Consider the following 12,023-nt stretch of genomic DNA (forward strand, 5'->3'; position numbering starts at 1 on the left):
AGCGGAGGGAGAGAAGAAACGGGTGGCAGGGGGGTGGTTGTGTCCCTTTCTGAGACCACAATGTTGAAGCGCTCTTCCCAAAATGGTGGAGCGATGAGAAAATAGTGCGCTCCCCCACCCCCGTCTCTGCCGGGGTGCGCCAGAAAATGACGCAAACACGAACACCTACAGGAGCAGCTCAGAAATGTTCATCGGCCTCTAGCGCGCAGTTTTTGTGTTGGGTTTGTCCGCCGACCATGCGGAGGCTTGACCCAGCCCCCTTTTTAACGGTCTTGTTCTCTGTGCAGTTTATTAATGCTCCTTTTAAAAGTGGCTCACTGTTCCCATGTCACCCGGCCTCTATGAACAAATTTAATAAAACCAGTAAGATTTGTGTTGGTCACATCAGTAGAAAGAAACGAGTCTTTTTCTTTGGGCATCTCCAGCACTGGACCTGTCACGTGTCAACAGACACCTGCTGTATGCGCTGTGCCCGGTCCCGGGGGGAGGCGAGGACCCAAAATGACATGGCCGTTACTGGAATTTGCATTCTGATTTCTGAGGTGACAGGAACAGAGATGTTTGGTGTGAGTGTGAAATTAACAGATGCAGATACAAGTAAAATATGGAGACAGTCCTCAGCTGCGGAGGCAGCTGCCCGCCCTGGCTTTGGGCACAGGAGAACCAAAGAGGCAGGTAGGTGCACAGGTCCCTACCCCCGAGTGGTGTTGGGTATGCGTGGCAATGGACACGAAGGTCCAACTGCACCAGTAGTGTCGGGCGCAAAGGCCCTGCGGCGCCGGTAGGGTCGGGCGCAAAGGCCCTGCCGCGCCGGTAGGGTGGGGCGCAAAGGTCCTGCGGCACCCAGTAGGGTCGGGCGCAAAGGCCCTGCCGCGCCGGTAGGGTCGGGCGCAAAGGCCCTGCCGCGCCGGTAGGGTCGGGCGCAAAGGTCCTGCGGCACCCAGTAGGGTCGGGCGCAAAGGCCCTGCCGCGCCGGTAGGGTCGGGCGCAAAGGTCCTGCGGCACCCAGTAGGGTTGGGCGCAAAGGCCCTGTGGCACCCAGTAGGGTCGGGTGCAAAGGCCCTGCCGCGCCGGTAGGGTCGGGCGCAAAGGCCCTGCGGCACCCAGTAGGGTCGGGTGCAAAGGCCCTGCCGCGCCGGTAGGGTCGGGCGCAAAGGCCCTGCCGCGCTGGTAGGGTCGGGCGCAAAGGTCCTGCGGCACCCAGTAGGGTCGGGCGCAAAGGCCCCGGTAGGGTCGGGCGCAAAGGCCCCCCACATCCGAGTAGTGTTGGGTGTGAGAGGCAGGGGGCCCCACCGCCAGTAGTGTTGAGTGCAAGGGACCCCTGCAGGGCCAGTGGGGTTGAGTGCAAAGTTCCCCCTCACACACACATCTGAGTAGTGTTGGGTATAAAGGCCTGGCCCGGGCCAGTAGCGTTAGATGCAGAGACCCCCTGCAGAGCCAGCGGTGTCAGGTGCAAAAGCCCCCGCATCAGCACAGAGTTGGGGGTGAGGGACAGAGGGGCAGGGTCTGCTTTGCAAAGTATGGGAGAGGAAGCCTTTGGGGTCAGTGTGTGAGGGGCTTTCAGAGCCAGAGGGACACCTTATTCTGGAGGGTGGGTTGGAAGCTGTTTGTGGGTGATTGGGATCATGGAGCTGGGGGAACTTCCCAGGTTTGTCCCCGGGGCTGTGGGGCAGGGATGCTGCGGGACAGCCTGGGCAGTCTCACCACGTTTGTCCCTTTCTTCCCTCCGGGGTTTCCCTCCCCAACTTGTCTGGTTTTTCTCCCCTTTTGGGTGGGACAGGGGGGCACTGGGGTTTGTAAGGGCAAAGCAAACTCCCTTGGCTTCTCCATACTGGGCTATCTTCCAGGAAGTCCTTGAGCTACCACACTGTTAATGAAAGATTTAAAAATCTTCTGAAAAGTGCAAACTGTTTCCCAGAAGAATAACCGATTGAGCATATTCCTAGTTTCTGTTCAAGCTCCTCAGTGTTCCTGAAGGAGCACACTCTGAAAGGGGAATTCATGAACTAGGCACGAGCTGGCACTCCTCCCCGCCATGCTCTGCAGCCCCATTTCTCCATCCCGATACATTAGCCTCTGAGCGGGTACTGAGATTTTCTGCTCTCTGAAAAAACGGCCTAGTGGTATGCCGGTACAAGCAGTAGCACGATGTATCGGAAGGCATATTTTGACTTTGAGTCAGAAGCCAGGGTTAAATCGGGGAGACTCCTGACGTTGTCCCAGGCGGCCTTTCCTCTGGGCTCCTGCCTGGCCCAGCAGGTGGCTGAGTAGGTGCCGTCAAGAAGACCCGAGTTCAAGTTCAATCTCAGACACTTCCTAGCTGTAGGACCCTGGACAAATCATTCCATCCTGTTTGCTTCAGTTTTCTCACCTGTCAAATGGCCCCCATCTTCTAGGTTGTTGTGAGGCTCACAGTACTATTTGTAAAGTGCCAGGAATATAGTGAGGGCTATATAAGTGTCTGCTACTATTCTTGGAAAGCTCACACATCTCGGAGCTCCAGTTTCCTTCTCTGTAAAAGAGAAACAACAATTCTACTACTTCGTGGGGTCAGGAGCCAAGCCAGCCCTGAAGTTCTCCTGATGGGTTTTCTGATCCTTGCTCCTGGGCAGCATGGCCCTTTTCATCCCGGTTTGCTTTTAAGGTCGGCTTGCCCCATTTTCGGGGCTCTCCCAGATCTCTGCAGAGATTCATCCTGAGGATGGAAGCAGCGCCATTTTTTTTTTCTCCAATTACTGCCCATTTAAAGCTAGCTTGTTTATGTAGTGTGGGAATAAGGGATGGTAGGAACCCCAAAATAAAGCACATCCTTAAAAAACCTCAGCTCTAATGAAGCTATTCTACAGGAAGAGAGTCTTAGAAAAAAAGATTCTTTACATCCGAGCGATCAAACTCAGAAATGGATCCCTGTGGGCAGCAGTGACTTAGAAAACCTTAAATTCCTATTATCTGTGTGGTGTTTTTTGTTAGTTGGTTCAGCATTTAAACATTAAGTGCAGGCCTTCATTCAGGGAGCTGGAGTTAAAATCCTTGTTTAGACACTTATTAACTGAGATGTTGGGCCTCAGTGTCCTCATCTGTAAAGTGGGGATGGGAATAGTACTTCCCTCTCAGGGTTGTGAGGATCCACTGAGGTTTTAACTGCAAAGTGCTCAGCGCAGTATCAGGCACATGGGAAGTGCTGCAGAAATGTTAGCGATGAGATTGTTTTATTGCTATTTCCCTTACGTTTTCCCCTGGTCCAGACAGAAGTTTTGCTGGTTCTAGCAGCCCAGGCCCTCTGCATTTTGCCTCTTTTGAAAGGCAAACACTTTCATGTGAATGTGAAGGGATACTGGGATTACTCCCAGAGGAAACTTGCCTGAAAATGGCAAAATTACTCGTAAAAGTAAAGGCCTCGACTTATACAGAAGCTTAAAAAGTCCTGGAGTCAGTCACGAAACGAGTAGGTATCAACTTGTCCAACTAGAGAAGCATTATTTTAATTCCACTGCGTTAACACCTCGGGGTAGGACTAAATCGAACATACAGAGCCCCCCTTACGGCGCCCATCGCCGCCCGCCTTGTCCGGAGGGCAGAGGTCGCGTGTGTACTTTTATTTCTCTAGAGCTGCTGTCAGGTGCACAATGAAGGACTGTAGAAGGAACGAGCGGGTGAAAAAGCGAAACGCAGGTTGGTCAGTGGCCGAGGGCCCCCCAAACCCGCGGCCCCGGGGCAGCTGCGCGCGCTCGGGGTCCCTTGGACGGGCCTCCTGCCCGCGGGGCCTGCGGCGCCTTCTCCAGCACAGGGGAATATCCCCCCAAAGCGGGTGTTTCCGCCCCGTCACAGGGACTCCTCTGGGTGCAGGGCACTGGGTCCGGCAGCAGGAGGCGGACGGCGCTCTTGCTTTCCTTCACAGGTCCGATGCTTTTTGGGCAGCACAATAACTGAATAGACATATATTGTCTTTAACATTTTCTTTAACACATTTAACACATGTTGGTCAACCTGCCACCTGGGGGAGGGGGTGGGGGAAGGAGGGGAAAAGTTGGAACAAAAGGTCTGGCGATTGTCAATGCTGTGAAATTACCCGTGCGCACAACGTGTAAATAAAGAGCCATAAAAAAGAAGGAGCAGAGTGACGGGCAGCCCGTTCGCAGCCGTGTTTGAGGGTCCCGGAGCCGGCGGGGGGAGAAGCGGCGGGGAGCGCTTGCTTAGTCAGGAAAGTCAGACTTGGGGTCTTGGTCCCTGCGGACGAGACGCCAGAAGGGCGCCCGCGGCCGTGGGAAAGCCGGACCGCCCCAACTCTCAAACTCAAGCGCCCCTGACCTTGAGGTGCCTCCGGAGGCAGACCCCCAACCTTTGCCTCCCGGGAAATCCCCCGGCCTGGGAATCCAAAAGCAAAAATCTCGTGGGCAGGGACCTTGGGGATAAGGAGAAACTGTCCTGGGCTGGGTGCCCGCCCGCCCTCCGCTGCCCGGGCTAAGTTGTTACTGGTGTGCGGGGGAGGGGGGAGTCTCCTCCCTGGAGGAAGCCACAGCGCCCCCTGCTGGGATGAGGGGGAGCCCCCTCGGCAGGAGGGCCCGCGCCCATGGAGAAGCTCCTCCCCCACGGGGCGTAGCGAGCTCGGAGCCTCCATTCCGCTCCTCACAGACAGTTTGGCACGCTTCGCTTCCAAGATGTCGCCCTTTTGCTCTCTGAAGCCGGAAGGGCTTATTCGTTGACAAGTGCGAACACCGTCTAAACAGTATCGAGCTGTCAGTTAGAATAACTTCTTCGTGAATCCCCGTAGGGAATAAAGTCCCGGCCGGAACATCTTCGGTATTCTATAAAACCTACACGGATCGGCCGGCTGTCTCTGTCTCTCCGTCTCTAGAGGGCCTCTTATGCATTTACAGGCCCCCTCCCAGCCTGTGCTTCTGGGGACTCACGTCCGGGTCGTTTGGACACTGGTCAGCCCGACGGGCTCCGGCCTTCGCTTCCGCTTGGGAACCCCGCCCCCCCCCCCCCCCACGGGCTGAGGAGTCCGGGCTCTGGGCAGCCCTTCCTCGGGTTATCGGGTGTTATTTCCTGAGGAGAGAACTGACCTCCCACATGCTCAGGCCGTCCCTGCTCCGGGCAGCGGAGATTCTCTCGGCTTTCCTCCCAGAATTCCAGGCGCGGGGAGTGGGCACGGGAGGGCAGAGGGGCAGGAACCTGCCGCCCACTTTTCTCTGACCCAAAGAAGTGAATCACATTTGGGAGAGCCAGCCATATTCCCTTTAATTCCGATGAGATTTCCACTGTTGCTCCGGGACGACAATTCAATTAATTTAAACAAATAGTACGTTAAGTCCCAGGATGTGTAAGTGCTGTACTAGATGCTAGGATCCAAAGGTTTTAAAAAGAGCCGCTCTCCTCACAGAGATTTCATTCTCTCACAGAGATAAATGTAACACAAAGCGAAGTGGGACAGTCTAGAAAATCTCCGCCCTGGAGCACGTCTGACAAGGGCTGTGGGGATAGCAACTACTCCAGAGCGCTGGACTTAGGATTCTGGGTGTTTGCAGGAGAATGCCTTTGCCTTTCTCTCACGTTGTTCTCGAGTTTCTTGTCATTTAGCATCCACAAGAAATGGAGCTCCAAGGGAGACTGTGAATCACCTGGTCCCGCTCCTTCTGACAGGAGCAAACCGAGGCAGACAGGGCCTTGCCCAGGGTCACTGGCTGGTTTTGGACTCTGGAAGGAGTCCTTGTGATCCAGCCCGCCGGCACCAGCCACCTTCAGGTCCCTCACAGCTCAGGACCATGTGGCCCCTGTGACCCCTGGGATAAAAAATTAACCCTACCCTGGCCCCCAAGGCTTCATGGGACGGCATCCCCCTTGGGTGCTGTGGTCCTCCCCACTGGCCTCCGTCCCTCCCAGGAGGTCCTCCTGTGGTCCTCCCCACGGGCCTCCGTCCCTCCCAGGAGGTCCTCCTGTGGTCCTCCCCACGGGCCTCCGTCCCTCCCAGGAGGTCCTCCTGTGGTCCTCCCCACGGGCCTCCGTCCCTCCCAGGAGGTCCTCCTGTGGTCCTCCCCACTGGCCTCCGTCCCTCCCAGGAGGTCCTCCTGTGGTCCTCCCCACTGGCCTCCGTCCCTCCCAGGAGGTCCTCCTGTGGTCCTCCCCACTGGCCTCCGTCCCTCCCAGGAGGTCCTCCTGTGGTCCTCCCCACGGGCCTCCGTCCCTCCCAGGAGGTCCTCCCCTGGACTTGGCCCGGCTGCCCTTCTCTGCCTCATCTTTAATTTTCTCTGGGTTCCATGGATGACTTTCTCTTTTTGCTGTTTGCATTTCTTTTTGTGGGTGTGACACAATCAGGGTTAAGTGACCGGCCCAGGGCCCCACAGCCTGAGGCCGGGTGGGACTCAGCCCCTCTGTGCAGCCTCTGTCAGAGCCTCTGTCCGGCCAGGCCGGAGCGAGCTCCTCGCAAGGAAGCGCCAGCTTCGCTCTCGCAGGTCCAGCCGCTGCCTCCGCAGCAAGGCGGAGCTTTGTAGAGGCCGTCAGGCCCAGGGCCGCGCCTCCTTCAGGACTCTCCCTGTGGCGCCAAAGGTGGGAAGTGCGGGTTAAACGACAGGTTAACACGGGCAGAAGAGGCGCCGCCGCTCTTAGAGATTGTGGGGGGGTCACTCCTGTTCCTTCTGACCCTCTGCCGAGCTCCCAGCGATCCTTGGGCGCCTATGAAGCGCCTGCCGCGGGCTCCGCCTTCGGTGTTAGGCGCGTGGTGGGGGGGGGGGGGGGGGGGGGAGAGGAAGGGGGCGAACAAAAGGAAAAGGAGGGAAAGTAAAGCTCTGGGGCGGAGAGATCGTTCCTTCCTCACAATTCCCGACGGACAGATGTGGAAGAGGCAGCTGCAGAAGCCCCGCTTGGAGGCAGCGAGGCGGCCCAGTGGGGAGACTCTGCTCCAGGAAGATCCGAGTTAAAATCTGGCCTCAAACCCCGGAGAAGTCAGACAACTGTCTCCTTCCTCAATTTCTTCATCTGTGAAATGGGTTTGATAATAGTCCCTGCCTCCCAGGTGAGATGAGAGTGAAATGAGGTTAAAACCCTTAAAGTGCTTTGCACAAAACTCAGGGGTTCCCCAAAAAGCTGGCCACCATCATCATCATCAGGGAATGGTCAGTGACTCCGTCTCCAAGGGTTTCCTGGGGGTTGGGGGACAGAAATGAGAAGAACGAAGCAGTCCCTGCCTTCAAGGAGCTTCCGCTCTAAGCCGGCAGGCGTCGGGTACGTGAGGCTGCGGAGCATGAAGACAAAGGCGTTAGCGAGGGCGGGTGGGGGGATGGGGCTGGCTAAAGCAGCCGCGAGGAGGGGCCTCCCCGCCAGGGGGCGCTCTTTGCAAACACGCGGAGAGAGGAGGTAGAGGCCCGTGTGGAAGGTCAAGCGAGGGCCCCGGGGGGAGGGGCTGGACGAGGCTGGGGGGGTTTGGGAGGGGGGGCAGGCTGTTACAGGCTGTGCCGGCAAACAGGCGCTGGTGTTTTCTCCTGGAGGCCCCGGGCCCTGCTGGTGTCTGTGGGATGGGAGGATGCTGGGCCAGAGTCGCATTGGTGTGTGCAATGGATGGGCTGGGAGGCCGTGGGCGGGGGCGCCGGGGACTGCAGCCATGGTGACCGTGAGAGGCTCTGAGAGTGGGGCGGAGGGAAGGTCCAAGTGGCCGAGACTCTCCCCCAATCGTGGGCTCATGCTGGTCGTCTGGGAAGGAGATGACTCCGGGACCTCGGAGCTGAAAGGTCACAGGCGCAGTCGGGCCGTAGGACCGGGCTCGGGAAGAGCCCGGGGACGCGTCTCTCAGCCAATGACCCCCTAGACATGGAAATCCCACCCCCGGAGCTGGTGCGGCTCTTCCCGGGGACACCGGAGAGGGAGGGGCCCGCCTGGCAGGGGGTGAGGAGCAGCGGAGCAGGGAGACCTGAGCCCCGGGGGCCAAGGAGACCCCGGAGGGGAGACTGTGTCCTGTGAAAGAGCAGCAGCAGTGTGGGATGCAACCCCAGCATCCGAGAGGCCTTTGTCCCTGCGGGGAGGGGGGCTTCTGCTGAGTGTGAGGCGGGGCCGGACCTGGAAGTCCATCCTCTGCTTGGCGGCCACGGCCATTCTCCCAGGGGTGGGGCCGCCCTTGCCCGCCAGACCCCCACGGCTCCCTCTTCCTTCGGGAGGAAACGCGGGCAGTGGCGTCCCTCGGGGACCACTTTTCCTCAGCTCCCCCAGTTCCTCGGAGATATCGCCATCATGGCTCCCTCCCCACCTAGACCCTTTCTCTCCCCGGGGTTTCCTCTACTTTCAAGTCTCAGCTCACAGCCCGACTTCCGCTCCCCTTCCAGGATCGTCTTTTACGTGTTCTCTTCCCTCGTTAGACTCCGGGTCCCTCGAGATCAGGGCCCAGCTTTGTACCCCAGCTTAGCACAGGGCTCGGTGCCGCCCACTGGGCCGGAGCAGAGCCGGCCGGTCCCAGACTGCAGGGTGAGGAGGGGGCCGCAGGGGGGAGCCCGGCCGGCCCACAGTGTGCGGAGGCCTTGCCATGGCAACGAGCATTTCTGGGGATGCGGGGGCTCTCCCTTGTGGGAACAGTCTCTGTCTCTACTTTTGGGGGTCATGGACACCCGTGGGGGGCACAGAACAGGAACAAGGATTCGGAATGTTTGATGGAGGGTCCTAGGAACCGAGGGGGGCTGAAGCCCCCAGTGAACCCCTGGGCTGCTCCAAGCCATGTCCTGCGTCAGCCCTCGGAGGATCAGAACACAGCGGGCCCACAGGGCCGGGCTCTGAGAAACCTCCAGAACCTTTGGAGGTGCTTCGTGAGTCTGTGAAGCTGGCTGAGCCGCAGCTCCTCGGGGACCAACCTGACCCCCAACGGCGTCCGCTCTGGGGTCTGCCTCCTCCCCTCCCCGGCCGCCGGGGGTGCTCCTTTCCCAGCCCCTCTCACCCCGGATCCCTCCCCTCCGCACTCTTGTGGACCCTGCCCGGGGTCCTGACATTGGCTGACCTCCCTCCCGCCCTCAGGCCTGAGGAGCAGTGTCCCCGCCCTCCATCCCCATGAGGGTGGCCGGCTTTCTTCTGCTCCTTCTCCACGTCCCTTTTGTGACCCTGACTGAAGCTACAGGGCCCGAGTCCTGGGGCCGGGACAGGGCTGGGGGATGCAGAGCCGGTCCTGCCGCCTGGCCCGACCCTGCTCGGCCGGCCAGCCCCGCCTCCCTCGGGGCCCCGCCTCCCTCGGGCCCCGCCTCCCTCGGGCCCCGCCTCCCTCGGGCCCCGCCTCCCTCGGGCCCCGCCTCCCTCGGGCCCCGCCTCCCTCGGGGCCCCGCCTCCCTCGGGGCCCCGCCTCCCTCGGGGCCCCGCCCCGTGGCTCCCTCGGCCATCAGTGCAATGGGCAAGATGGCGCCCGAGCCCTCTCCGGCCCCTGCTTCCCAGACCACGGGGCTCTCACCGGCTGCCCGGGCCGGGAGATGCACGTCCGGCCGTTCCGGGGCTGGGCCAAGCGGCCGGCCTGGAGCAGCAGGGGGGGCTTTCTGGGAGGACCCGCCAGGAGCCCGGGGGACCCTTTGTGGGCACGAGGCGGTCTGGGCTGCCAGGACTAGTGGGAAGGGGCCTCGAAGGCCCTGCGAGGAACCCCGGGTCTCCCAGCTCTTGGCCCCTAGGAGGGGGTCCCTGGAAGACCACGGGCCCCCTCGAGCAGACCTGCTCCCTCGGGCATCTCGGAGGCGGCTCGGGTCGGCCGCTACTTCTCCGAGTCAGGGCCTTGTCTCCTAACACGGCGGCCTGGCTCCCCGGGGATCAGGGCCCCCTTCGGGCCGCTTCTGAAGCACTGCCCGCAGCGGGGAGGAGGGGCCTTCCTGGGGCTCCACCCTTGAGCCGGCTCCTGCTCCTGAGTGGGTCACGGAACCACTAGGACCCAGCCCGCGAGTGCCGGCGGCTCTCCCAGAACCGGGGTTCCAGGCCTGCCCTGGTCTTCCATGATAATCCAGCATAGCCTGGCAGGGCTCCTCCCGCTCCCACCTGTCCCCCGGGGCTCTCCTTATTCCGGGCCTGGTCCCTCAGTCTGTACGGCCGGACACTTAGCTGGGGTCAGGCCCCAGTGGCTTCTGGGTCGCTCCAAGGAGGGCGTCTCCCAGCATCCTCAGCCAGGTCGGGGACCCTCTCGCCAGCCACGGTCTCCTCATCCGAGCCCTCCTCCTCTTCCTCCTTCCCAGGTCTACTTTAACAAACCCAATAGTCTAAAAATATGCAAATTGATTCTGTTTCTTAGCATTTTAAAAAACAATTGCATTTTTGTATCATTTTTCTCGTGGGGAGCTTTTGCTCCCCTTGTGTGGAAAGCCCCCCTTGTCCCTGATTATCAGCTCAGCTTCGCAGTGTTTGGGGTTTTAGCTCTTTGCTTTAGCCCACTAGGCCCTTGCTCTTCCTCCTTGTGGCCAGCAGGCCTCCACGGCTCAGAGGCAGAGTCCTTAGCTGGCCGTCTTTCTCTGGGACATTTGAAAAAAGTTAGTGTCCGGCACCGAAGCTCCAAACGTTAGCTACTATATGCCAGGAGGTTTCAAACGTGAGATTTTCCTCCGGTAGTGATCTGGAACGCCCATGAACAAGTCCTTTGTTGTCTTCAGATCCCCAGGAGATCGTATAGATCTCTTTTCATCTAGGATTTTGAGGCTTATTTTCTGTTCCGGGAAACGACATCGGGAAAAGTGGGATAAATACTGAGTGGGGAGACAAGTCTGTTCCAGCCGGCCTCCGACCCAACGTGCTCCAGGCCCCTCTGGGCCAAAGGAGGTTCTCTCTGGTTCGATTTTCAACAGTTCACTTTTGGGAGATAATTTAGACATCGAATATGACCCTGAACTGGCCATCGCGCTTTTCCACGGGGAAAAGAACAACAGAGGCTTTGTTTTGGCAGCTACCTTTGGAGCACTTCCCTGCTTGACACAATCGTTTAAACATTCTCCAATGAGAACTATAACGTGCACACTCATACACACAGATATACACACTCACATACACACACATATCACATACACACATACATGCACACACATCACAACACATATACACACTCACAGCCACACATGCATACACACATATACATACCACACACACATACACAATTACACACAGAGATACACACATATACACACCACACACATACACACATCACACACATACACACACATCACACACACATTACAACACACTCACACACATACACACACATATACACACATCACACATACATACACACATTACACACACTCACACATATACACACATTACACACATCACACACGGATACACACATATACACACCACACACATACACACATACATACACACATTACACACGCAGATACACACATATACATACCACACACATTACACATACACACATATACACAATTACACACAGACACACACATATACACACCGCACACATTACACACACACTCACACACATATACACACATCACACACACATTACACACATACACACACATTACACACGCAGATACACACATATACATACCACACACACACATACACAATTACACACACAGAGATACACACATATACACACCACACACATTACACACACATACACACACATACACACCACACAGATACACACATCACACACACAATACACACACACAGATACACACATCACACACATCACACCCACACACGCTTCAGTCATTTGAATTGGGAAACCTAGTTGATACATTTCGGCTGGCGGCCAGGAGAGCGCCACACGCCGGCCGGGAGCGGGGCTTTCACGCGGGTAAATCCCCGCCCCTTCCCGCTGCCGCTCTTCATGCGGACAGCAGATGGCAGTCTTGTCCTTCTTTTCCCTTCGCGCGCCCGCCGGACCCTCCTCCCGCCAGCCAAGTTTAGGGACAGAAAAGGCCGGGCCCCTCCCCCGATCCCTTTCCGCGCCGCGAGCGCGTTTTCTGAGCTCACCCTCGTGCTTTTCTCACCTCCCGCGTCTCCGGGCGCGCCGAGGAGATTCAGGAACGGATGGGTTGCGTCCGCCGGCGCGAGCCGGG

The 12,023-nt window shown here is 58.4% G+C and overlaps 1 protein-coding gene across 1 annotated transcript in view; it reads right to left on the bottom strand.

The window, feature by feature from the left end:
- Nucleotides 1–11,688: 11,688 nt before the first annotated feature.
- The window catches only part of LOC127540674 (collagen alpha-1(I) chain-like), a 32,575-nt gene continuing 32,240 nt past the window's right edge, over nt 11,689–12,023 (bottom strand). Inside the window, exon 10 of the mRNA XM_051965469.1 lies at nt 11,689–12,023. This exon is cut by the window's right edge and continues 126 nt beyond it. Within this exon, the coding sequence (XP_051821429.1) occupies nt 11,689–12,023 (335 nt within the window).

This window comes from Antechinus flavipes, chromosome 6 (genome assembly GCF_016432865.1).
Source record: "Antechinus flavipes isolate AdamAnt ecotype Samford, QLD, Australia chromosome 6, AdamAnt_v2, whole genome shotgun sequence".
NCBI classification, from domain to species: Eukaryota; Metazoa; Chordata; class Mammalia; order Dasyuromorphia; family Dasyuridae; genus Antechinus; species Antechinus flavipes.